Genomic DNA, 27,984 nt, shown 5'->3' on the forward strand with positions numbered 1-27,984 from the left:
TAAGAGTTACCTTAACACTTTTTGAGACACACTTTTTGTTTTGTGGTTTCAGGCCGAAGACTTGTTTGATGCAGATCTCCTCTTCACCTCCGAGTAACTACTGCAACTTACATCCCTCTAAATTTGCTTACTGCATTTATCTCTCGGTCTCCCTCTAATATTCTTATTCCGCACGTCTACCTCTAGTACTATATTGGTGATCTCTTGATGTCTCAGAATGTGTCCTATCAACGGATCCCTTGTTCTAATCACGTTATGCCACAAATGTCTTTTTTCCTGAATTCTGTTCAGTGCCTCCTAATTAGTTACGTGATCTACCCATCTAATCTTCGTTATTCTTCTGTAGCACCACATTTCAAAAGGTTCAATGTACAGATTAAATAACATAGCGAACAGACTACAACCCTTTCTCTCTCCCTTCTCAACCTCTGCTTCCTTTAATGTCTCTCGATTCGTATAACAGCCATGTGGTTTCTGTACAAGTTGTGAATAGCCTTTCGCTCCCTGTATTTTACCGCTGCCACCTTTATAATTTGAAAGAGAGGATTCCAGTCAACATTGTCAAAAGCTTTCTCTAGGTCTACAAAAGCTATAAACCTATCTGCTACGAGAATTCGTAGGGTGTTTCTATATTTCTCTGGAATCTTTTCTCTGGACCCAAACTGATCTTCCCCTCGGCCAACTTCTACCAGTATCTCAATTCTTCTGCAAAGAATTCGTGTTAGTATTTTTGCAACAGTGACTTCTTAAACTAATAGTTCGGTAATTTTCATACCTGTCTGCACCTACTTTCTTTGGAACTGAAATCTTTATATTCTTCTTGATTTCTGGGAGTATTTCGCATGTCTCATACATCTTGCCCACCAGATGGAAGAGTTTTGGTATGGTTTGCTCTCCCAAGACTATCAGTAGTTCTAACATAATGTTGTCTACTCTCGGGCTTTGTTTCGACTTCCAGTGCTCTGTCAAACTCTTCAGTAGTACCATATCTCCCATCTCCTCTTCATCTACTTTCTCTTCCATTTCGATAACATTGTTCTCAAGTACATCCCCATTGCATGGACGCTTTTTATATTCCTTCCACCATTCTGCTTTCCCTTCTTCGCTTAGGACTGGTTTTCTGTCTGCGTTCTTGATATTCATACAGGTGTTTCTATTTTCGCCACAGGTCTCTCTAATTGTCCTGGATGCGGCATCTATCTTTCCCGTAGGGATGTATACATCTAAATCTTTACATTTGATGTCCAGCCATTCTTGTTCAGCGATTTTTCACTTCCTGTCAATCTCGTTTTTTATACATTTGTATTCCATTTCGCCTGGTTCATTTTATGCATTTTTTCTGTTTTATCCTTTCATTAATTAAATTCAATATCTCTTGTGTTGCCTAAGGATTTCTACTAGCTCTCATTTTCTTACCTGGATGACCCTCTACTGCCTTCACTGTTTCGTCTCTTAAAGCTATTCATTCTTCTTCTACTGTATTCCTTACTCCCGTTCTTGTCAATAGTTCCCTAAAACTCCCTCTCAAACTCTCTCTCTACAACCTCTGGGTCTTTCAGTTTATCCAGGTCCCATATTCTTAAATTCCTACCTTTCTGCAGTTTCTTCAGTTTTAATCTACAGTTAATAGCCTACATATTCACTTACAATTTTTGCTTCTCTTCCTTTTCCTACTATCGAATTCCAGTCCCCCATGACTATTAAATTTTCGTCTACATTAACTATCTGAATAATTTCTTTTATCTCATCATACATTTCTTCAGTCTCTTGATCATCTGCGGAGCTAGTTGATATACGAAGTTGTACTACTGTCGTGGGCGCGGGCTTCGTGTGTATCTTGGCTACAATAATGCGTCATCTATGCTCTTCATAGTAACTTATGCTAGTTCCAATTTTTTATTCATTATTAAACCTACTTCTGTATTACCCCTATTTGATTTTGTATTTATAACCTTGTATTCATCTGATCAGAAGTCCTGTTCCTCCTGGCACCGAACTTCAGTCATTCCCACTATATCTAACTTTAACTTATCCATTTCTCTTTTTGAGCTTTATAATCTACCTACCGATTAAGGGATCTGACATTCCACGCTCCGATCCGAAGAACGCCAGTTTTGTTTCTCCTGATAACGACACCCTCCTGAGTAGTCCCAACCCGATCCGAATGGGTGACTATTCTACGTCCGGAATATTTCACCTAAGAGATTGGCATCATCATTTAACCATACAGAAGATCTGCATGCCCTCAGGAAAAATTACTGCTGTAGTTTCCCCTTGCTTTCAGCCGTTCGCAGTACCAGCACAGTAAGTTCGTTTTGGATAATGTTACAAGGCCAGATTAGTCAATCATCCAGACTGTTGCCTCTGCAACTACTGAAAAGGCTGATGCCCCTCTCTAGGAACAATCTTGGAAAGTACTTGACCAAGTTGCTCCAGATTTTTACACGATACTCTAATGAACATTTGGATGAGCATAGGGTACATATTTTTCACTATATACAGTATTTAAATACATATGTGTATGTAAAATAAAATCGTTGTTGTCAAAAATCTCGAGAAATTCTTGATCGATTTACTTTAGATTTTTACACGATAATCTAATGAACATTCAGACGGACATATGTATTCTATTTTTTTAATACATACAATATAAAACAACAAATGTCATTCATAAAATAAAAACGTTGTTACCCGAAATCTCGAAAAGTTCTTGACAGGTTTGTTTCAATTTTTTGCGAGATACTTTAATGAAGACTCAAACAGTAATAGGCTCTAAATTGTTTTGATATATAATATATATTTGTGTTATATAAAAGGAAAACGTTGTTAGCCAAAATCTCGAAAAACTATTGTCTGATTTAATTCAAATATTCAGACTATAGTATAACGATCATGTGGAAAGACGTAGGCTGTATATTTTTCTTACATATAATTTGAAACAAAAATTGTACACACAACGATGTGCTGTTTTGTTTTCTTCCTTGCCGTCGATCTTAGGGGAAACAGGACACTTGTATTTATGGCTTATCGGTTTCTGATTGGAATAGACCTACTGCTACGGAATCTGAATCGTCCGAAACTTTGTAATGCTACGCATTTGCAGATTGAAAACCATGCGAAATACTATCGTTGTTGGTACTATCTTCACAGATCCAACAGCTGAACGGTCTCTCTCATACCTCATACACCAATGGTCCCAAGCAATTCACTTATTCATTTTAAGTGATTTCAGTTCCCAGTAATGGTTTCGTTTGCAGTAACAACAAACAAGGCTCAAGGTGAGGGACAGGAGTAAGAGAAGAGAGAGGGGAATGGGAGAAAATGGAGTGGAGGAGGTGATGCACAGAAAGAGAGAAGGGACAAGAGAGATATGCGAAGAGAGGGGGAGATGGAAAGAGAGAGAATGGGGAGGAGATTAAAGTGTATCTCCAATTCGCAGACATTTTTAGCAATTGAAAAGCATTGCTGGGCTCGCTAGTCTAGTACAATTTTTAAAGTTACTGAAGTCTAAAGTCATAAAGGCACACTGCTGGCCACCAAAAATGCAACACCCTGAAGGAAACCTCCAAAGCAGGTGAAATTTGCAGCATGCCTTTGCGGCGACCAGAGATGAACATGATTAGCAGTTCATCGCAGTCGAACATCGCGGGCGCAGTAGCGCCACCTGCAGGCGCTATATAAAGAAGGAACAGATGGCCGTATGGACGTACTGAGATTGTTCTTTTGTGCAGTTTTGCGTAAGCAGCTTCAGCATGCCTCGTAGAAGACAGAGAGCGTCTCTTGTGCACGTTTCGGAGTTCGACCGAGAAAGAACAGTTGCCTACAGGATTGCGAATCATTCTTGAGAGAAATCGGTAATCGTCACCGAATGGACCAACAACAGTGATTCGAATCTGTAATCACTGGATGCAGGAGAGAACGAGAGACCGACGGGACCGTTTGCATCCATCTCGGTGCACCACCACACGTAATAACACACATTGTTGGCATGGCATTGATGGATCGCTCTGTCCCATCACGGACCATATCACAAAAAATTTGGTCCGTTGCACAACAAGCAGTGCTTGCGTGTTCCATTCGATGGTGTTTGCATCAGAGTGGACTGGCCGCAAGACGTCCGTTGCTGCGTTTACCACTGAGTTAACGCCACTGGCGTTTATATAGGCAATGTTGCGATGAACAACGGACATATACATAGACAACCACCCTCCCTCGTCCCCTAGCATGCATTGCCGGTACACTAACCAGCCAGCGATACATCTGCGATGTGTAGTGGTCGTCCCATACCTTCAGAGTTTACAGACAGCCACATTCCAACAGTATACTGCGTACCACACGTGGCGGGCAATTACCAACACTTCTTTGTCTCTCATTGGATTGCAGTGTCACCTTGGCCTCCCTGTTCTCCCGATCTCTCGCCTATCGAACTCGTCAGGTTGATTATTCATCTACTTCTACATGGATACTCTGCAAATCACATTTAAGTGCCTGGCAGAGGGTTCATCGAACCGCCTTCACAGTTCTCTATTATTCCAATCTCGTACAGCGCGTGGGAAGAATGAACAACTATATCTTTCCGTACGAGCTCTGATTTTCCTTATTTTATCTTGCTGATCGTTCCTCCCTATGTAAGTCGGGGTCAGCAAAATATTTTCCCATTCGGAGGAGAAAGTTGGTGATTGGAATTCCGTGAGAAGATTCCGTCCCAACGAAAAAAGCCTTTCTTTTAATGATGTCCATCCCAAATCCTGTATCATTTCTATGACACTCTCCCCAAATTTCGCGTTAATACAAAACGTGCTGCCTTTCTTTGAACTTTTTCTATGTACTCAATCAGTCCTACCTGGTAAGGATCCTACACCGTGCAACAGTATTCTAAAAGAGGACGGACAAATGTAGTGTAGGCAGTCTCCTTAGTAGGTCTGTTACATATTCTAAATGTCCTGCCAATGAAACGCAGTCTTTGGTTAGCCCTACCCACAACATTTTCTATGTGTTGCTTCCAATTTAAATTGTTCGTAATTCTAATTCCTAGGTATTTAGTTGAATTTACGGCTTTTAGATTAGACTGATTTATCTTGTAACCAAAGTTTAACGCGTTCTATTTAGCACTCATGTGGATGACCTTACACTTTTCGTTATTTAAGTTCAACTGCCGCTTTTCGCACCTTTCGATATTTTTTCTAAATCGTTTTGCAGTATAACACTACCTTGCGGAACGCCAGAAGTCACTTCTGTTTTACTCGATGACCTCCCGTCAATTACTACGAACTCTGACAGGAAATCAGAATTCCAGTGACATAACTGAGACGATATTCCATAAGCACGCACATTCCACAATGAGCCGCTTGTGTGGTACAGTGTCAAAAGCCTTCCAGAAATCCAGAAATACGGAATCTATCTAAAATCCCTTGTCAATAGCACACAGCACTTCATGTGAATAAAGAGCTAATTGTATTTCACAAGAACGATGTTTTCTAAACCCATGTTAACTGTGTAACAATAGACCGTTTTCTTCGAAGTAATTCATTATGATCGAACACAATATATGTTTTAAAATCCTACAGTTCTTAAATATTGGTGTGACCTGTGCAACTTTCCAGTCTTTGGGTATGGATCTTTCGTCGAGCGAACGGTTGTATATGATTGTTAAATATGGAGCTAATTCATCAGCATACTCAGAAAGGAACCTAATTGGTATACAGTCTGGACCAGAAGACTTGCTTTTATTAAGTGATTTTAGTTGCTTCAATGCTCCGAGGATATTTACTTCCATGTTACTCATGTTGGCAGCTGTTCTCGATTCGAATTCTGGAATATTTACTTCGTCTTCCTTTGTGAAGGCATTTCGGAAGGCTGTGATTAGTAACTCTGCTTTGGCAGATTGCGTTATGACTGGCCCGGGATGTACCACTCGCTGCTCTATCGGATCAACTTTGTCAGTATGTGAAAGTAGCATGGACTGCTATACCCCAACAACACATCCACAGCTTCTTTCATTCAATGCCGAATCGTGTAGCAGCGGTTACAGCCAGCACCGGCGGCAACACTCAATGCCAATTTGATCAGCTTCCTTCTTCGTGTTGCATTTTGGATGGCCAGAACTGCAATTCACACTACTGGCCATTAAAATTGCTACACCAAGAAGAAATGCAGATGATAAACGGGTTTTCATTGGACAAATATATTATACTAGAACTGTCGTGTGATTACATTTTCACGCAGTTTGGGTGCATAGATCCTGAGAAATCAGTACCCAGAACAAATACCTCTAGCCGTAATCAGGTACAGCTCCGCATGCAGCTTCAACACGATACCACAGTTCATCAAGAGTAGTGACTGGCGTATTCTGACGAGCCAGTTACTCGGTCATCATTGACGAGACTTTGTCAATTGGTGAGAGACCTGGAGAAAGTTCTGCCCAGGGTAGCAGTTAAACATTTTCTGTATTTAGAAAGGTCCGTACAGGAAATGTAACATACGGTCGTGCATTATCTTGCTGAAATGTAGGGTTTCGCAGGGCTCGAATGAAGGGTAGAGCCACGGGTGCGAAATGTAACGTCCGTCAGTGCGAACAAGAGGTGACCGAGACTTGTAACCAATGGCACCCCATACCATCACGGCGGGTGATTCGCCAGTATGGCGAGGACGAATACACGCTCCCAATGTGCGTTCACTGCGTTGTCACCAAACACGTATGCGACCATCATGATGCTGCAAACAAAACTTGGATTCATCCGAAAAAATGACGTTTTGTCATTCGTGCACCCAGGTTTGTCGTTGAGTACACCATCGCAGGCGCTCCAGTCTGTGATGCAGCGTCAAGGGTAACCGCCGCCGTGGTCTCCGAGCTGATAGTCCATGCTGCTGCAAACGTCGTCGAACTGTTCGTGCACATGGTTGTTGTCTTGCGAACGTCCCCATCTGTTGACTCAGGGATCGAGACGTGGCTGCAGAATCCGTCACAGCCATGGGGATAAGATACCTGTCATCTCGATTGTCAGTGATACGAGGCCGTTGGGATACAGCACGGTGTTCCGTACTACCCTCTTGAACCCACCGATTCCATATTCTGCTAACAGTCATTGGATCTCGACCAAGGCGAGCAGCAATGTCGCGATACGATAAACCGCAATCGCGATATGCTAAAATCCGTCCTTTATCATAGTCGGAAATGTGATGGTACCCATTTCTCCTCCTTACACAAGGCATCACAAGAACGTTTCACCAGGCAAAGCCGGTCAACTGCTGTTTGTGTATGAGAAATCGGTTGTAAACTTTCCTCATGTCAGCACGTTGTAGGTGTCGCCTCCGGCGCCAGCCTAGTGTGGATGCTCTGAAAAGCTAATGATTTGCATATCACAGCATGTTCTTCCTGTCGGTTAAATTTCACTTCTGTAGCACGTCATCTTCGTGGTGCAGGAATTTTAGTGGGCAGTAGTGTATGTGCACCTTACTTGGTGAGCGTACTGGCACAGCGCTCAGAGAGCGTTGATCTTACTCACCCTGGAATGTGTTGTTGTGCAGGACGTGGAGGAGGAGTTCGAGGCTCTGCGGCGGTCGGTGGAGGAGCGGCAGAGCGAGCCGGGCGCGGGCGACGGCTACATGGCGACGATGCGGGAGCTGGTGTGCGACTCCGTGAACCGGCGCACGCTGCTCATCTCGGGCATCCTGATGCCGCTGCTGCTCTGGTCGGGCTACCTCGTGCTCATGACGTACGCCACGGTGTTCTTCCAGCGCTCGGGCAGCTCCGTGGACCCCGACGTGTCGTCCATCACGCTGGCCGTCGTGCAGATGGTGATGAGCGTGGTGGCCTCGGCGGCCGTGGAGCGCTTCAGGACGCGCCGCACGCCGCTCATGGTGTGCTTCGCCGGCGCCGCCGTGGCGCTCGTGGCGGAGGGCCTCTACTTCTACCTGCTGGACGTGGCGCAAGCCGACGTGGCCGCCTTCAGCTGGCTGCCGCTCGCCTCACACATACTCTACTTGGTGAGTCTGTAATACACTGGTGGCGAGAAATCACAACGCACAACATGAATTAATGTCGACTAATAAAATATCGGGAATACATTTGTTCAAGTAAATGTTTGAACCGTTAATTTACTTTCAAAACTTTTTCTTAAGAATTTACTTTATTCACTAGCGATTCATCAAGAAAATTAACACATTTAACCACACTATGTGAGCGTGGAAGTAGTTGCCAGGGAGCAACTCATGAAATCAAAATAAAATTGCTTTTAACAAATGGGAATTTTTATTCCTAAAAGCTTTTTTTGTTAGAAACAGATTTAAAATTACAAGCAGAAAGCACTCTCTAAATATCAAGTTACAATTTATTCGTAGTCAGAAAGAAACAAATTTTTGAGTGTATGAGCTTTCGGGCCGAGAACCTTGCCGCTCCCTTTTGATACGGCCGTAGTCACGACCGCTCACAACAACCTCTGAAGGACTACACAGGTTCAGATCTGCAACGCACCAGATTACCTTAACGTAAAAGTCGTGCAAATCTGCAACACACCAGATTCCCTTAACGTAAAAGTTTTAACAATTCACACAAGCATACAAACTATGCACCCCGTACGAGCGATGGAAATGATACAAAACACTAAAATTAAAAGATCAACTTGCCACCGAAGATGCAACTTTATTTTAACTTCTAAGAAAAGTATTACGGTGGAAGGGTGGCAACTTTATATACTAAAAATGACCATTTGAATAAAAGTCCATGAAATGCAATCTTACATAAAATTATACAAGGTTGGCCAAACGTGCTCTGCAGTACACATATACCGCTTCTCAACATGATAGGCAAGATAAGAACATATTACAGGAATTCGGCCGTTATACTTCAAGCAATAAATTCGTTATGACACAGAATCCGGCAAACATGACAGAGGCAGCTCCGAACGACAGACAGACACTAACTGCCTAACAAGTACGGACGAAAGACAGACGAGCAAGCTGGGGACGAGAGACTGACCAAGAAAACAAGTAAAATTTAACAAGAGTAAATCACACAACATATCACTAATCACTTAACTTCTAGTAATCTGCGATTTCTCGAGAGGACCTGGCGCAGCACCCCCAAATCGCTCTCCCGAACCGTCCGCTGCCAGCCGCTTCGACGGACGCAGGAAGGCGCGCCGGTCTCCCGCCTTTCCTGGTCCGCACCAACCGACCGACTGCCCGCTGCTCCGTCCGCGACTGCAGCTCCGTCGCGACTGCACTGCTGGACAGTCTCCCACTCACTTCCAGACACACGACGACGGAAATACTGGCTCGGACCCAACCATGCAGAGGAAACACTCCCACTGGCAAAACGACATCCCTGCACCAAGAAAGGACCGAGCCAAGCTCCAGAAGATGGTAACAGAAGGAGGCCAGAAGCGCTCGGAGAACCAGTTACACCACGTCGTCGCAGCTCGCACAGGCCAGACGTCCCAGTCGTCTTGTGTCTCAGTGCGCGACCAACCAACCGATCGATCCAACCGGCAATGACCATTTCTTGAGCAAACTCGAGCAGACTGGCGGCCTAACGCGCAGACTCAGATGCAGGACATAATCCCCGACCAGGGGACCACTCGCTGAGTTCTCTTACAGGCGGAGTGGAAAGACTCTCATTTTGCCGGCTTTAAAAGTTGGTCCGAACGAGAGACATACTAGCACTCCGCACGACAGACAGACATTAACTGCCTCACAAATGCGAACGAGAGACTGCCCCGACTGATCCCGACTCACTCAGACTGACCAACTGACCCCTGGCCAGCTCATAGCGCCCTTAAATGCACGTGAACAGGCAACCTTTCTCCTTTCCCACCAGAGGGAAACACCAAAACTGCGATTGCCACAGCGGCGCCACCGCCAGAAACGGAGGGCAACTGCAACACACTACGCGCTGCGGCGCGCTCTTCAAAACAGCAGTTTTTTCCACGGCTCAATATTTAAGTGATTAACATTGCAAGATCACAGGTTAATGTAGGCGGGCTGCAAGCCATTGCAGATGTGAAATGCTGGTGCATTACTAACTGGTGTAATCGCCAATGTGTTGAATGCAAGCATGCAAACGCGCATGCATTGTATTGTATAGGTGCTGGATGTTAGTTTGTGGGATGGTGTTCCATACCTGCTGCACTTGGTCGGATAATACAGGGACGATTAATGCTGTTTGTGGATGATGCTTTAGTTGTCGTCCGATGATGTCACATATGCGAAATGAAAGCAGCTCTCAGAAAGAAAATGAGAGATTCTTTTAACGAATTTTAAAGCAATATTTTATCTGCAGATTCTAAAAGTAACCCCAAAAGATTTTCGTCGTACGTAAAATCTATGAACGCTACAAATAATTGAATACCTTCTCTTGCTGACAGTACGGGTAATTTAACTGATGATGATAAACAGAAGGCCTAAATTCTAAGCCGGCCAAAGTGGCCATGCAGTCTGGAACCGCGAGACCGCTACGGTCGCAGTTTCGAATCCTGCCTCGGGCATGAATGTGTGTGATGTATTTAGGTTTGTTAGGTTTAACTAGTTCTAAGTTCAGAAGTTGAGTCCCATAGTGCTCAGAGTCATTTCAACCATTTGAACCGAAATTCTAAACCTAGCTTTCAAAAGCTCTTGTACGGTAGAGGACTGCAGCACCATTCCCCCTTTCAATTATTGAAAGAACGCAAGGAGGGCGGCCATAGTGTTTAGTGCATCTTGGATAGTAGAACAGTTAAGATCCTTAGACGCCAGAAAAGCATCTGGCCCAGACGGTATCCCCGTAAGATTTTATGTTGACTATGCTACAAATATAACACCATTCTTATCCATCATCTATCACATCTATCAGAGATCATTGGAACAGCGGAAAGTTCCACGGGACTGGAAGAAGGCCAAGGTCAAAGCAATCTATAAAAAGAGTAGAAAATCGGATGCACATTACAGGCCAATTTCACTGACAGCGATTTGTTGTAGAATCATGGAACATATTTTGTGTTCAGACATAATGACCTTTCTGGACTCTTGAAACGTCCCCTTAGAGCAATTGCACAAGACTGTGCTTAAAATGACACACAATATTTTTTAGCGCAACGCAATCTGACTTTCAGTAATCCCTACAAGAGAATGACCCTGACTAAATTAACCTATACGTTTCACAAATCACTTACCTCACAAAAATCTTGGTTACTCGAACTACTGCAATACAGCGAGCGCCACTACTGCCAGCTAAATGAAAGATTCAAACTACGGAAGGCACTAACTACTGATAGGCATAGTTAGCAAATGAAAGATTTTAATAGAGAACAAACAATGTATTTACCTCAATAGTGTTCCAAAGTCATAATGTATATAGCAGTTCATGACATCCAGTCTTACAAATTTCAAAACTCCGCCATCTCTCTCCCACATACCACTGCTGGCGGCACACCTCCAACTGCGCAACGCTACGCGCTGTTAACAGCCAACTACCCAACACTACAATGGCCAACTACAATGCAAACCAGCCACAGACTGCACACAGCACAGGCAGTGATTTTCATACAGAGCGCTACGTGGCGTTACGGGTAAAAAAACCTAAACAGCCTACTTACATAGCCCCCATGCTCCCCACAAAAAATTTTACAAATTGTTTTGAGCAGTGGCCAACAATGATTTCATAAAATTTTTCATAATTATAATAATAAAGATATCAAATGCACACACCTATTGATACAATGTTGGTCAAAAGCTAAAATTTTCTCACAGTCCATAAAGACAGTCCTGATCGTTCATCACAGTAAAATTGCAGTGTTTTTCTCAAAGCCTGAGCAGTAAAAGAAAAGGCACACGGAAGTAGTGGATTTCCATGCAGTCTGGAAGAAGTAGTGTTGTCCTTCCAAGGGAAAGACAGTGTTGACTCTTGACATGCAGACACGTAATGGTCCACAACAGAGCAAACCCACCACAGAGTCCGTCGAAGTTTTGAAGAATATTGATAGGTAGGTCATCACAGAGCAGACCCACTGCAGTCCTGGTAGAGATTACGGTATTGGTGGCCCACCAGAGGTGCAGACCCAGTGCAGTCATTGTAGAAATAATGGTGTTGGTGGATCATCAAAGGTGCAGACCCACTTAAATCCTTGTAGAGACGGCCAGCAACCATCTGTTGCGACTGTGCGTTACCAATATAAGAACCTAAACAGCCTACTTACACTCTGACAAGCTCATCTGCAGAAACCAGCACAGTTTTACGAAACAGCGGTCATGCCAGACACAGCCGGCCCTTTTTCTACATGATATACAACAGGCTCTAGATACCGACTCCCTGGTTAATGCCATATTCCTCGACTTTCGAAAGGCGTTTGACTCAGTTCCGCACTGTCTCTTGCTCCAAAAAGTGCGCGCTTACGGTCTGTCCAATGACATATGCGGTTGGATAAAAGTTTCCTAACAGGCAGGGAGCAGTATGTCGTCCTGAACGGGTTGACTTCAACAGAAAAAAACCGTAATTTCATATGTGCCCCAGGGCAGCATAATAGGTCCGCTGCTCTTTACGATTTACATAAACGATCCGGTGGATGGTATTGACAGCGGCATTAGACTGTTCGCCGATGATGCTGTACTCTACAGGAAAGTAATATCACACAAAAGTTGTAATCAAATCAATGAGGATTTGCAGAAAATAAATGCCTGTTGAAATTACTGGCAGTTATCTCTCAATATTAGTAAGTGTAACCTACTGCGTATAACAAGGCGAACATTCCCATTAATGTACGAGTAAAAAATAAATTCCCAGTCTTTTGAAGCGGTAACATCCATCAAGTATCTGAGTGGGACTATTCGAAATGATCTCAAATGGAATGATCAGTTTACACAAGTAACGGGTAAGGCGAACTCTAAATTTCGGTTTATTGGTAGAATCCTGAAGCGATGCAGTCCTTCAACAAAGGAAATAGCTTACATTAGTTCGTCCAGTCTTAAGAGTGTTGTTCGTCTGTGTGGGGCCCTTACCATTTGGGTGTGATTCAAGAGATTGAGAAGGTTCAAAGGAGAGCGGTAAGATTCGAGATTGGTACATTTAGTCATCGCGAGAATTACAAATCTCATAGAAAACTTGAAGTGGGACACACTTGCAGATAGACGGCGCGCTAAACGGAAGGGGCTCTTCACTAAATTCCGAAATCCGATCTTCAGCAAGGATGTAGAGCATATATTATTACAACCAACTTTCAAATCGCGCAATGATCACCATTCAAAGATCGAGAAATTAGAGCTCGTACTGAGGGGTTCAGACAGTCGTTTTTCCCCGCGCGATCCGCGAGTGGAACAGTGAGAGGGGGTGGGGTGGGGGAAATTGACTGTGGCACGAATTGTGCCGTCCGCCACACCGCTTGGTGGCTAGTGGAGTACATATGTAGATGTAGATATGTGCTCGATTCGGGACAGACCTGGTGATCGAGGAGACCAAGGCCACATGTCGACACTCTGTAGAGCATACTGGGCTACAACAACGGTATGTGGACGAGAGTTATCCTGCTGGAAAACACTCCCTGGAACGCTGTTCATGAATGACAACATAACAAGTCGAATCACCCTTTTAACGTACAGTTTTGCAGTGAGTGTGCTTGGGATAACCACGAGAATGCTCCTACTGTCATACGAAATCGCATCCCAGAACGTAACTCCAGCTATAGATCGAGTAGCTATTGGTCCAGTGTGTCTTGGACGTAGATAGGTTGGTTGCAGGCCCTAAACTGCCCTCCTCCTAACCAAGATGCGGCCATCAGTGGCACCAAGGCAGAACCGGCTTTCGTCAGAAAACACAATAACCTTGTCCTCCAACGAGCATTCGCTTGACACCACTGAATTCGCAAATGGTGGTGGTTTGGGGTCAGTGGATTGCGCGCCACAGGGCGTCTGGCTCGAAGCTGTCCTTGAAGTTGTCGATTTGTAACAGTTCGTTGTGTTACTGTGGTACAAGCTGCTGCTGCAAACGCAGTACGATGAGCCAGATCCATACATGGTACACCGTGTTCTTTCCTGTCAGTAGTGACACGTAGCCGTTCGGAGCCCGGTCTTCTAGCGATCGTACATTCTAGTGATCACCGCTGTCAGCAATCGTGTACAGTGGCTAAATTACTTCCAAGTTCTTTCTGAAATATCGCAGAACGAACATCCAGCTTCTCGTAGTCCTGCCTGTCCCAGCGTTCAACAGACAACCACAATATTTGTGAGAGTGCGATAGAACTGTATGCTGCAATACGTGCATTGAGACTGGCGGTCGTTGTCTGAGCAGTTACTACGAGCTACACTCTTGTTATGTGCTGTTCGGCTGTACGCTATGTATGTCCGTAACACAGTAATTATGAATTTCCAACCATTGATTTCTTACTTCAGTGTAATTGGTTGTGGACCCCTATGACCTGTTTCGATTTGACCCAAATGCTTTGAGACACCCTGTATTGACGTTTGCGGTGTAGATACTGAGAATCTGTAATATGAGATAAAAACTTAGATGCTGTATCCACTAATCTGTGCTTGTTTTCACACAAGGAAATTCTGGGAATTTGTGGTAAGGTCTTATGGGACCAAATTGCTGAGGTCATTGGTCCCTAAGCTTACACACTAATTAATTTAACTTAAACTAACTTACGCTAAGGACAACACACACACCCGTGACCGAGAGAGGACTCGAACCTCCGACGGGGGCAACCGCTGGGACCGTGACAAGGCGCCCTAGACCACTCGGCTACCCTGCGCGGCTTCACATAAGGCTCGCGATAGCAACGGCCCCGGCATATACCACGATCGACGCAAGACGACGTTCCTATATAATTAAATAAAATAATTTTATGATCACCAAGGAGTTCGTTTGTTCTACACTGAGCTGACCAGTGGGGATATAACAGTGCTGGTAATCATAAATTTTTCATTCCATTTTGCGCACTGACGAAAATTATTACTCATATACATCTGTTTATAGTACATCCGCACTCACTCTTGACTCGCATCGTTATTATACGCCTCTGAAATACTCTAACAATACTGGATTATTGCAAATCAGAAATTTAAAGCCGTCATGAGCTGAAATTATGAACACTTATCAGGTTACAATAAAAATTGTGTGTCGGTCCCTAGGTTATTTAACAAGTACTATAGAAAAATACAAGATACGTAGGATTTAAATTTCACATAATCAATATTCTTTGGAGGAATAAAAATCTCTGGTGATACCTTCGAACAAATACTCATATTTTTAGTCTCAGATGAATTATCAGAAATATTATTATATTAAATATTGTACATAGTCAACTTCCAGACAGATAATTCTGAATCCCCCCCCAGTCATCATGTTGCACATAAACATTCTTCACTATGAGTCTCCATTTCATAAACTTAATATACAAATAATATTCTAATTTACATAGCTGTAATTTATGGCTATGAACTTCTTCAGAATTATCGGCTCCCGCTACGACATGCAAACATACCCTCGCACTCATTACTTCTTCATGGACAACTCTCCACGCACCGCTTCCTGCTAATATATCGAATAATCGACCCTTCTGCTCAACCCAAGTGCACACACAGCGTGGCTCGCAACAGTACCAGTATAATCAGTATGCCACAAAGCTTTTAGCAAGTAAGAATAAGAAGGGAGCTCAGATTCAGTCACAGTTCCCATGATTAAACGACGCCAGCTGAATAACAGAATGATGCTTTGAATAAGGCAGCGCAGATTTCATCCCAGCCTGCCTACCATTCTTGTTCTAGTGCTCCATATTTCATAGCCGGTGCTTTTTTTTATTCTTCAAAACACTAGGCTTTTGATTACTTGAGACTGTCTTTCATTACTTCTTATATTTTGTTAATATCTCCATCTCGCAACAATGCATTTCATTTACAATTTGCTAGATGGAAAAACAGCTTTCGTTAGTGTCATGTAAGGTACTTCCAACTTGATTCGGAGTCACGTGAAGCTGTATTTTGTCCTGTAATTCGTTGGCGGAAGGCAACGGCATACCACTACGGATAGAACCATGCCTACTGAGCAACGACAGTGTTCAAATCAACATTTTAATTGATTACAGCTGCCCCTAGCGATATCGTTTTATGCAACCCGCAGTGTTATATCTGGCCTCCAAAACCCCCCAAAAAAAACCACACGTGAGATATTCGTATCCCCTCGCTCGTTATGCACAGACTATTAGTCCTACAGAAAAAGAAGCAGGACCTTTTTGTAGGAAATTTAATTTAGTTAAGTTTTGCACTGGTACGTTTACGCTAGAGGCCGTAGTTTTAAGAGTTTTTCAAGAGAAGCGTACAACAGCGACCTTCAAACACACCACCACTCTCACACTCAGCCCCCACCGGCCAGGATTTCTAGTGTGTTGTTCACGGCACTCACTCCTACCACAGTACAAAAATTTTCGACTGCTCGATTTATTTCACACGCTGCATCCTTTCTAGTCTTCGTTGAGTGGCATTATTGCGCACCGGCATAGCTGCAGTTGCAAAGTCCAAAACTGAATTTGTGTAAAGTTTCCTAACAATTTCATGAATTTTAATAACAAAAAATTGACAATTACAGCGTTGTATTAGTCAGGTCTTCTGGCTATGAAACTACTGCGCTTGTGTGAGTTAAGTTTGGAGCGAACTGTCAACATAATTACTTTTAGCATAACGTTTGCAAAAGTCATTTCTCTTTCATTACCTTCACGGGCACGATTATATTCATAATGTTAACGAAACAGCCGGGTATGCTGGTGACTAACAGTCGAAACAGCAGAGAGCGAAAAAGGTCAAATATCGGGAATAGTTCGTGCAGTCGAAAATTTTTGTACAGTGGTAAGAGCGAGTTTCACAAACAACATATTAGAAATCCTGACTGCTGAAGGATGAGTGTGGAGTTGGAAGTGCGTCTCGAGGTCACTTTTGTACTTTTTAAAATTCCGTCCCTCAGTCTGTTGAAGTAGAACTCTTACAGGATCGTTTTGTTGTCCATCTGTCTGTCTGTTTTGCCAGCAATGACTAGACATATCAAGTTCGAATTTACATCACATATTAAGGCCCACAGTCGGTAAGTGGCGTAAAAATTTTAAGCTTCTGAGTCAGTATAGTCAAAAGAGGGCTCTTTACGTCGCATATTTTGATACTCGAAATCTCACTAATTAAAACCTATAGGGCACTTCTTGTTGACTTAGAATCGTGATATTTTGCCAGAAGCAAGATTTCACAGTACGTTACAAGAAAAGGAAAAAGTCCGAAGTTGTTAATTTGTAATTATATCACATGAAAAAAATATTTCTTAAGTCATTTGTTATCCGACCTCAAACCTGACATTAAAAGATTCTCGAAGGTCTAGGAATCTGAATGTAAATCTGAAAAGACTGAAAAATCAGCCAAGCAGCTGCAAACAAAGCTTTATTAGCCCCTGACCTAGGTTTCGATATTTATAAAAAATCTTTGTCAGAAAGAGTGGGCCTTGTTACAATATGATACACTAGATTAAATGAAGCCGGATGGCTCTTGTCGTATATAAAATGACAAAATAAGAACGATCCCAAACCATGGCGTTAGGTAGCAGCCAGATTATATATATCGTACTTCAGAATGAATGCTCAATAGTAAATGGCGACAGATAGAGGCTTTTGTCAACGTAAAATTGTAATAGGAGTCTAATGATAAATTATTTGCATAAGTTACGTGTACATCTGATTTTACGTTGGCAAAAGCCATTTATTAGTGAGAATTCATTGTGAAGTACGATATACATATAACCTGGCTGCAGTTTAAAGCGATGGCGTGAGACAATGCTTGTTTTGTCAATTTTATGTATAACAAGAGCCGTTCTCCTTCATCTAATCTAATGTGCAATCATGTAATGTAATAGGGCCAACTCTTTCTGTCGAAGATATTTTTACAAATATTTAAAACTAGGTCATGGGCTAGTAAAGCTTTGTTTGCTATTGGTTGGCTGATTTTTCAACCTCTTCCCCCCTTAGTATTGTATTACACCCATGGGCATGTGTCTCTGGTGTTGTGCAAGTTTGGAGCAGCCGTGTGCCTAAATGACGTATCCGGGCACTACCATCGATCTGGTGTAGCAAGAAACGTGATTCAACCAATCAGGTGACCTGTTTCCTTTAATCGACGGTCCGATCTTGATGATTTTGAGCCGACTGCTACCTTGTATGAGGACGTAGCTGGGTCAATATGAGAACACGCAGCTGTAGTATGTTGCGTCCTATCTGCAACAATGTGCTCCGGTACACTTGTGCCTGCACCAGCATTGCACTATGTCGGCAGATCTGTAATAGATGGCCACCTATTCTACTTCAAGGAGTGGTAAGCCAGCCCCTTCCAAGTTCCGTGGGGAGGTGTCGACATCAGCACCGTGTCGCCAATTTGTGGTATCAGTCGCTGTCCACGACAGTAGCATGAGAACAGACGACCAACTTCCCCATTTTAGAGAGGCTCGTTCTCAGTTTTTGTAAGTTTTTGTAAGTATCGCCAGGCTCGATTTAACCTACAAAACAGGATAAAAAAAGTCGTAACTCTGGCATTAATGATCATCACCTTCACGCCGTCCTATTCCACTCAGAAAAATTCCAAAATCTGAACACCGAACTGGAAACAAAGAAACAACAATCATTATTAAAACTTGAAACTGGCTCTTTACAATCTCCTCGGCAATCTCAACAATGAAAAAGTCTCTGAATGACATTTTAGATTTGAAGGCCATGATGCCACACCAAAATAAAACACTCCAGTTTTTTCCCACCTTCGAGAAGTCCCATGTTCGATCAGCGACTCCTTCAACAGTTGTCTGCCTAAGGTAATGCAAAGTGCCGGCTAAATAATATCACTCACTGGGAGCATATCATCGTGCACTAGAAGTCACTGCAGTCGATGAGCAATCACTGCAGAAAAGTAACCTCTGTCGCCAGGAAACAACGTGGCCCTGCTCGAAAATACCCGACTCGTCCAAGAGACTCAAAGCTGTCGATGTTACGACGAGACTTCATAACTGACCCTTCGAATTAGCGAGTATGGAGCAACTCTAAACACACTGCCTCCTTCCTACCGAAAAGTCCTCAGTCCAGTCAAAAATTTCGCTTAATGATCCATGTGATCAAACCTTTGACAATAGGCGTAGCTGTGGTACTGACTCAAATTCTTTTCAGGAAACAAGAAGTACTGCATGTAACTGAGAGCGTTGATCCAAAGCTTTCAGTATGTCATGTGACATACACTAGAGGACAGGCGTCAAACAAACAAAATTTCTTTCACCATTGACTGATGACCTGACAGATAAATATAAGCAGCTTGCGGACGCTCTAAAGCAACAACATGGCAAATACTACCTTTTCTGGAAAGTCTCGAACCAGCATTAGCGAGTTTCATACAGGTGTACTCATCTCTTCAAGAGATTTAGAATGCCGTGAAAACAAGCTGAAAGTTGCTGCCACTCTTTTCGCTTAACCAAGGAGCGCATATAAGATGTGACTCTGGAAGAAAGGAAGATGATAGTTTAACATGCTGTCGAGACGTCCCGTCATTAGAGACAGAGTGCGAGTTCGGATTACGAAAAGACGGGGAAGCAAATCAGCTGATCCCTTTTCAGAGGAACCATCATGGCATTTGCCTGGGGTGATTGAAGGAAATCGCGGAGAACCTAAATCTAGATGGACGGACGGGTATTTGAACCGTCGTCCTCCCGCAGACGAGTCCAGTGTGCTAGTCACTTTCCAACCCCGCTCTGTGACTGGATATAACGCCTCGAAAGTATTCCTCCTTTATGTGAAATGTAATCCACGAACGAACAACAATGTGATCTGACTGCTGTTAATGAAATATGAGGTAGGAAGCGAACATTCATAAGGCAACGAAAAGTAGAGAGTGTTTAAAATCTTAGTGACAAACATCTAGGGGTTATAAAACAGGCTAGTGGAAGAACTTTTATTAGAGAAAATATAATCCTGACGCTTGCCAGCGACATTAGGCGTCTGAGACTAGTTATGCCCTCAGAGGCGCCGAGGCATGCAAGGCCTGACCAAACAGAAAAAAAAAAAAAAAGGTTCAAATGGCTCTGAGCACTATGGGATTTAACAGCTGTGGTCATCCGTCCCCTAGAACTTAGAACTTCTTAAACCTAACTAACCTAAGGACATCACACACATCCATGCCCGAGGCAGGATTCGAACCTGCGACCGTGGCAGTCTCACGGTTCCGGACTGTAGCGCCTAGAACCGCGAGACAACCGCGGCCGGCGACCAAACAGCAAACCGCGGGTCAGCACTTCGGACACGCTACTGCCTAGCGCTCCCAGCACAGTAGCGAGATGGGCTGCAGGATGAGGAGAAAAGGAAAATGAAGGCCAGAGTCGTATGGTGACACACCAAGCTGCTTGCTTACAATACTACTTGCGTTAAAAATGACTTACGTTCTGCATTAGGAATACTATGGTGTCTACGCACTTGTGCAAAAAAAATGTGAATAAGTTACTTCGTTCAGGGTCGATTGCGAACTGCTTCATTTTTGCTTCGTTTAAAGGCCATGCAGAGTGTTTAGTATGCCATCACACTATTACGAGCTAAAGAAACACTTATTGGAACATCAAGACGATTTGATGCACTTGTTTTCTGACGAACGAGAGTGAATGCTAGCTAATCGGAAGGCATCCACTGGAAAAGAAAGTAGGATAATGAGACAAGAGAGATGAAGTCGGACAGATAGAGAAGGAGGTGGAGACTCTCAGAGGCGAAGGAGGAAGTGAATCGAAAGTGGGGGAGGAGAAGATGGACAGAGATATGGGGGATGGAAGAGATGAAATGAGAGACAGACGAGAAGATGGACAAAGGAAGAGGGAGAAGGATGTGGAGAGAGAGGGGAAGCAGAGAAAGGTGTAGGTGGCACATAGAAGTTGCAGAGAGGTAGTGGTCAGGTTCAAAAGGAATAATGGGGAGGAGGGGGAGAAGGCGCTGGAAAAAGAGACGGGCAGGAGGAGATGGAAAGAGATGTGGCGGAACAAGAAATGAGAGACAGATGTGGAGAGAGAGGGGAAGCAGAGAAAGGTGTAGGTGGCACATAGAAGTTGGAGAGAGGTAGTGGTCAGGTTCAAAAGGAATAATGGGGAGGAGGGGGAGAAGGCGCTGGACAAAGAGACGGGCAGGAGGAGATGGAAAGAGATGTGGCGGAACAAGAAATGAGAGACAGATGAGGAGAACATGGACAAGAGGAGGTGGAAAGAAGAGTTGTGAAAAATATACAGCGTGTCCCATATAAAAGCGGTACGCCTCACGCCCGAGATTTAAGTATCAATGAACTAAGAAAAACTATAGGTAACAGTAACTTTAAGAAAACATGCAGTTACCTGCAATGGGCCTCCAGGCATCCCTGACTTCGAGTGATCACATTACTAGCAACACGCTGTAATTCTGTAGGCATGATGTTGTTAACTTCTCTCGTAATGCTCCGTTTAATATCATCTATTGTGCATGGGTTATCAACATACACTTTGTATTTTACTGTGCCTCATAAATAATAGTCACAAGAGGTCAGATCCTGCTACCCTAAGCGCCAGAGGCCTTTACTGACACTTGGTGATGTGTGCCATACTTCGGTTGGATGTGTGACCGATTGCTCCATCTTTTCGGAACACTGAACATAACTTCTCTGCATGTGTTAACTGTGCATCGAAAGAGTCAAAGATCTCTAGATATCTGACAGTGTTTAAGGTATAATTGAAAAACATGGGTCCAATAATTCGCCTGCCAGACGGCGCACACCAAACACCTATCTTCTGAGTGAGAAGTCTTCATATAGAATATATGGGTTCTCCTGCAACCAGTATCTGCAATTCAGGGAGTTTACATAACCCGACAAATGAAACCAGGCCTCATCTGATATGCAGTAACCGTTAGGAATTCAATATACTTATATGGATACGGTGTCTGTTCTTTCGGACATGTCCGAAAGAACAGACACGATTGATGACCCGCAGCCGTCTAGAACGAAATTAGAATTACATATTAATTCCTTCAGCTGCTGGCGGGCGTTGATATATATCAACGGGGACAGGTGAAAATGTGTGCCCTGACCGGGACTCGAACCCGGGATCTCCTTCTTACATGGCAGACACTCTATCCAGCTGAGCCAGCAAGGGCACAGAGGATAGTGGGACTGCAGCGACTAGCTCGCTCACGCGTCCCGCGAGACCCACATTCTCACCTTATATGTCCACACACTACATTCGTAGTGTCCCTACCCAACACATTCATTACTCCTGGAAGACATTCTTACCAAATCCCGTAAGAGATCGGGAAAATGTGTGCATCCGCACAGAAGAAGAAGGTCATGTACGGTATTGCCAGAACTATACACGTATATGGATATGGTGTATGCGCGACATAGTCCCTGCAGTCGCACTATCCTCTTTGCCCCCGGTGGCCCAGATGGATAGAGCGTCTGCCATGTAAGCAGATTTTCACCTGTACCCGTTGATATATATTAACGCCCATCAGGAGCTGAAGATATTAATATACAATTCCAACTTCGTTAGGAATTAATGTTAACAGCCAGTTTCAATAACTAACTCTTTTTCCCTGACCTTCAGATTTCAACTCTTTCACAACTCTGACACGATAGGATTTTAATTTCTTATATTTTAGTACACGATGACATGATGTACGAATACGCCAAGTTGCTGCGATAACCCCCATACTGACATGGGGGGACTTCTCGTAATGTTCATGCAAATTCTGTCTATAGTCTTAGGGGTCCTTACTGACTGTCGCCTTTTCTTACCGCTCTACATTTCTTGTACATGTGAATATGCTGGTCGTGGGGAGTTCCCTACCAGGATATTTCGCATGAATCTCTTTACATTCCTTCATGGAGCCTGTCTTTACGGAACACTCCACATGATCGATTCGTTGGTCTAATGCAAACTGTCTCATTTCTGTAACAACTCAACAATAGGAACTTCTCACAACAATAGACGCACCAACAAACATCTACACTCAATTTTCCAATAAAAAAAATGTCGTGTGGCTAGGGCTTCCCGTCGGGTAGACCGTTCGTCGGGTGCAAGTCTTTCGATTTGACGTCACTTCGGCGACTTGCTCGTCGATTGGGATGGAATGATGATGATTAGGACAACACAACACCCAGTCCCTGAGTGGAGAAAATCTCCGATCCAGCTGGGAATCGAACCCGGTCCCCTTAGGATTGACATTCCGTCGCGCTGACCACTTTTTTTCCTGTTGTGTTTGGTCGTTGCGGACGGCACATGACATCCGTTCATGTTCGTTGTTCGTCCTTGCACTCAGTTTTTTATTACAGAGGCCAACCAGCTCTCTGACCGAACACGCTGAGCTACCGTGCCGGCATCACTCAGCTACCGGGGGCGGACAACTTTCCAATAAAACACAGTTAGCCAACATTCGAGACAGTGTTGCCACTTCACAAGCAATTCGACTGGAGAAGATTAGCTGGTACATGAGGCGTGCTGGTTTTATGTGGAACATCCTGTATGTGCCGTACGTGTATGATGGCGAAACCGCAGCTAAGAGGCTAGTTCAAAATAAACACAAAATTTCATGAACCGTAGACACAAAAGTCCTCAATTGGATCGCATCGATATCAATACCACATATTCACAAAGAGAAGAAAATGCATCCCATACACTCTCATATTCCGGTAATATTATTTAGTGTGAGAGGATGTAAAGCGAAAGTTGATCTACATTCACAGACGACTAAAGAAAGACCGTTATTGATATTTGCTTGTTCAGACAGAGGTGGGATCGGAACAAAACCACCTAACCTTGCATACGCGGACACAGAGTTGCACCTGAAAAATAATGTAAATTGAAGTCACGCCATTGCAACACAAGCAAGTAACGTTCCCATCCGAACTCCTTGAAACCTAAAGTTTAAAAACGTTCATCACAAATCATTCACAAGACAAAACGTCCGAACTGTCTGAAATCGTCAGCGTGCAGCACGGTACAAACAACGTCTCGCAGGCTCGAAGAGGAAGTAGAAAATGAGCACAATGCAGCTCTATCAAAACTCATTGCCAAGGCATCTGATTGATTGACTAAGCTCCGCATAGAAAGCATTGCTTGCAGATATACTGCATACCAAACGTTAAAATTTCCTGACGAAAGCATGGACTCTAAAAGTCTTTGCGTCATGATAGTGACTCACAGCTCACGGTTTGTTACATAATACGAAAGATGTTTCTAACAGACGGCATTCAAAGTACATCGTCCCATTAAAAAACACATGCCAGCTTCAGTATCTATGCCTGCTATTATTTGCCAAAAACCTTTTTTCGATACCTTGAACCGCTCACTAAATAGAGTGCAAGTTTTAAGTAATTCATCTGTATATGTTCAGCTTCATGTTTCTAAAGTTCTCGTGGTGAGGCTCGAAAATTATACATATCTGCAAATTTATACCCAGCAATTTAAAAAAAATCACGTTAGATGATCCTAGTGTTTTTTTATATGTAAGTTAAGAAATTGCAAGAGAGTTTTCTCACCAAGTAGCGTTGATTCTGAAAATTCATATCTATACCCACACTGATAATAAAATTTTGACTGTCTGTTTGTTTGAATATGCTGATCTCCGAAGCTACAAAACCAATTTTATTGGGGCTTTCACAAGTAACTACAGCGTACCTTGGGGCAACATATAGGCTTCATTTCATGATAATCGGATCACAGGAGAAAATGTATTGTAATTTAAAGTTTTATCAAAAATCATCTGCTCAGCTTAGCAGTTTGGATGTTTAATCATCACGATGGAGTACACCACAGAACCAATACAGCGCCGTTAGGTTCGTAATACGCCAAAGAACCAATACATGGCACTGTTAGGTTTTTTTTTTTCAATTCAGTGACAAAGGTATTTTCGAAAATGTACGTCAATGACAAAGTTAAGGACTGTAATGTTATGTCCATGAATACCAAATAATATTGAATTTGCTTGTCCATATATATGGATTTACTGATTTCGCTTTGTGTATTAAAAACTTAACGATATTGCTTTGTTTCTTTCGGTGGGTTTTATTTGTATCCTCTGCTAGGAAAAAGAATTTATTACGTTTTCTTTGTGATTTTAGTGCCTACTGATTACATTTTTATTTCGTTTTGCTTACAAATAAAAATGCCTTGAAAATAGTCAAGTCTTTCTCAATACGCCAGAAACGCAAAAAGACTGAGGACCATATAGTCTCAAGAATCCAATGCACATCGTTAGGCGACGCTTGCTGTGGCTCTAGAACATCAGGCTTTAACATGCTATTTGGATACTCCTTCGGAAAGCGAGGTCCACAGTAAATCTGTTCGATAGTGTCATGCATTATCTCGCTCCTCAGAACCTTCCACTCACAGAAGCTTCAAGTTACTTCTCTGCAACGTAACATCATAGAAGTGGACATTTTGACGAGAAGTGGAGCAGGCTAGTAAATGTTCGTACACCGAATTCCACTTAGTCTTCAAAATTTACTATTTCGCTTTAAACATTTACAATTCCCAGTGAGCTTACGTTATGTCATGACCAAACACAAAGCACAAGGCTAGATACTGCGTGTTGTAGGTGTGAACCCTGGACCGCAATAGAAGTTACTTTTTGCGTCCCCAGCTCTACGTGGCTCTCTCCTGTGTTAGTGAAACAAACAATCTCTTTTTCCATATCTCCAATCATACTACTTTAAACATTGTATACAAAGAAGATTTACATGTCAAAAATAAATTCCGTACATACGGAGTCTCGGCTACAGCTAGTTAAAAATCTGTACATTCATAAAAAAACTATTTCTAAAGAAATACACTAAAATAAGGTACTTTTAGTGACGTATTATGTTCTCCAAAAGTAATATGAAACCATAAATCTTTACGTTTACTTTTCTTTTTCCCTTCAAAGTACCGTTTCCGTCTCGTTACTCTCTGTGCACCATCCAACAATAGTAAGCCAAAATATTAGTGTCCCATCGGTCCTGATACTTCTGTTCGATTTCTTTAATGCCTTGTCAGAACCTTTCTGTCTGTTCCTCACTTACAGCACCTAGGTTGTCTGCAAAATAGTTGAGAGCGCAGGAAGTGCAGCTTCAAGGTTACTGTGTCACGCACTACTTTGAAGTTACCCAACATGGTTTTTTTTAACTTCCTGGCAGATTAAAACGGTGTGCCGGACCGAGACTCGAACAGGAGACCTTTGCCTTTCGCGGGCAAGTGCTCTACCAACTGAGCTACCCAAGCACGACTCACGCCCCGTCCTCACAGCATCAATTCCGCCAGTACCTCGTCTCCTACCTTCCAAACTTCACAAAAGCTCTCCTGCTAAACTTGCAGAACTAGCCTCCTGGAAGTGAGGATACTGCAGAGACATGGCTTTTTGACTTTGTAGTGGAGTGTGCGCTGGTATGAAACTTCCTGGCAAAGGTCCCGAGTTCGAGTCTCGGTCCGGCACACATTTTTAATCTGCCAGAGCACACTCCGCTGCAGAGTCAAAAATTTCATTTTTTTTTACTAAATTCACGTAAACAGGGTCTTTGCAACTGCCGAGTAACTTGAAGACACTTCTTTTAAAGCATATGCAAGCTGATTAGTTAATGTCTTTCATTTTGTGTTCAAATGTTTCGTCTCTCTTCAATTTTCGAATCTTGGGGGAGGGGGGGGGGGGGGGGGGGAAAGAAAACTCTATCTTTCAGCTTATTCTCTGATAGGCTTGGAAACTTACTTGCCGCATGCTTTTGGTAGGTCTATAATAAGTAGTATCATAATTTCAAGTTTTATGTGGGATGAAGGCAGGAGTATTTCTTTGGGTTCACAAGAGAACCTAACAGCACTTTTTTTCCTCTAACTTTTGTCATTCTGTGTGGCCAGAGATTCTGATTCCTTTCCTCACTGTGGCTATTTATTCATTAAACTAACGGCTATTTGTTCATTACATTAACGCCAGCATTGTTTTGTGATGTTTTGCAATGTAGCGTGCTACAAAAATTTGTTTTATTTTGTAGGCTATAAGACAGCTACAACTCTGTGGCACAGTCGTTTTTCTTCGATTGTGGTACAGACAGATAGCTTTGTTATAGCCTATAAAATAAAATAACTTTTTGTAGCACTTTACACAGTGCTGGTGTTGGTGTAATCCATAAATAGCCACATTGTAAATGGAAGTAAACGTTTTAAGTACTTGACCTGAAATCAGCACCCAAAAATACAACAGACAACTGTGTAGCTTTAAGAAACAAAATTGCATTCACGACTAGGGTCATCAGCTGCACGTTAACACTAAATTCAAGTGAGACATCGTCGAAATGTCAGTAAGGCTCCCCATTGTGTCCTGAGGACACGCTACTGCCTAGCGCTCCCAGCACAGTAGCGAGATGGGCTGCAGGATGAGGAGAAAAGGAAAATGAAGGCCAGAGTCGTATGGTGACACACCAAGCTGCTTGCTTACAATACTACTTGCGTTAAAAATGACTTACGTTCTGCATTAGGAATACTATGGTGTCTACGCACTTGTGCAAAAAAAATGTGAATAAGTTACTTCGTTCAGGGTCGATTGCGAACTGCTTCATTTTTGCTTCGTTTAAAGGCCATGCAGAGTGTTTAGTATGCCATCACACTATTACGAGCTAAAGAAACACTTATTGGAACATCAAGACGATTTGATGCACTTGTTTTCTGACGAACGAGAGTGAATGCTAGCTAATCGGAAGGCATCCACTGGAAAAGAAAGTAGGATAATGAGACAAGAGAGATGAAGTCGGACAGATAGAGAAGGAGGTGGAGACTCTCAGAGGCGAAGGAGGAAGTGAATCGAAAGTGGGGGAGGAGAAGATGGACAGAGATATGGGGGATGGAAGAGATGAAATGAGAGACAGACGAGAAGATGGACAAAGGAAGAGGGAGAAGGATGTGGAGAGAGAGGGGAAGCAGAGAAAGGTGTAGGTGGCACATAGAAGTTGCAGAGAGGTAGTGGTCAGGTTCAAAAGGAATAATGGGGA

General features: G+C 43.1%; 1 protein-coding gene across 1 annotated transcript in view; it reads left to right on the forward strand.

Moving 5' to 3' along the window:
• LOC126267107 (facilitated trehalose transporter Tret1-like) overlaps nucleotides 1-27,984 on the forward strand; it is a 107,988-nt gene that overhangs the window by 69,628 nt on the left and 10,376 nt on the right. The window contains exon 4 of the mRNA XM_049972005.1: nucleotides 7,528-7,986. Within this exon, the coding sequence (XP_049827962.1) occupies nucleotides 7,528-7,986 (459 nt within the window). The remainder of the gene's footprint in view (nucleotides 1-7,527; nucleotides 7,987-27,984) is intronic.

Source organism: Schistocerca gregaria, chromosome 4, assembly GCF_023897955.1.
Source record: "Schistocerca gregaria isolate iqSchGreg1 chromosome 4, iqSchGreg1.2, whole genome shotgun sequence".
Classification (NCBI taxonomy): domain Eukaryota; kingdom Metazoa; phylum Arthropoda; class Insecta; order Orthoptera; family Acrididae; genus Schistocerca; species Schistocerca gregaria.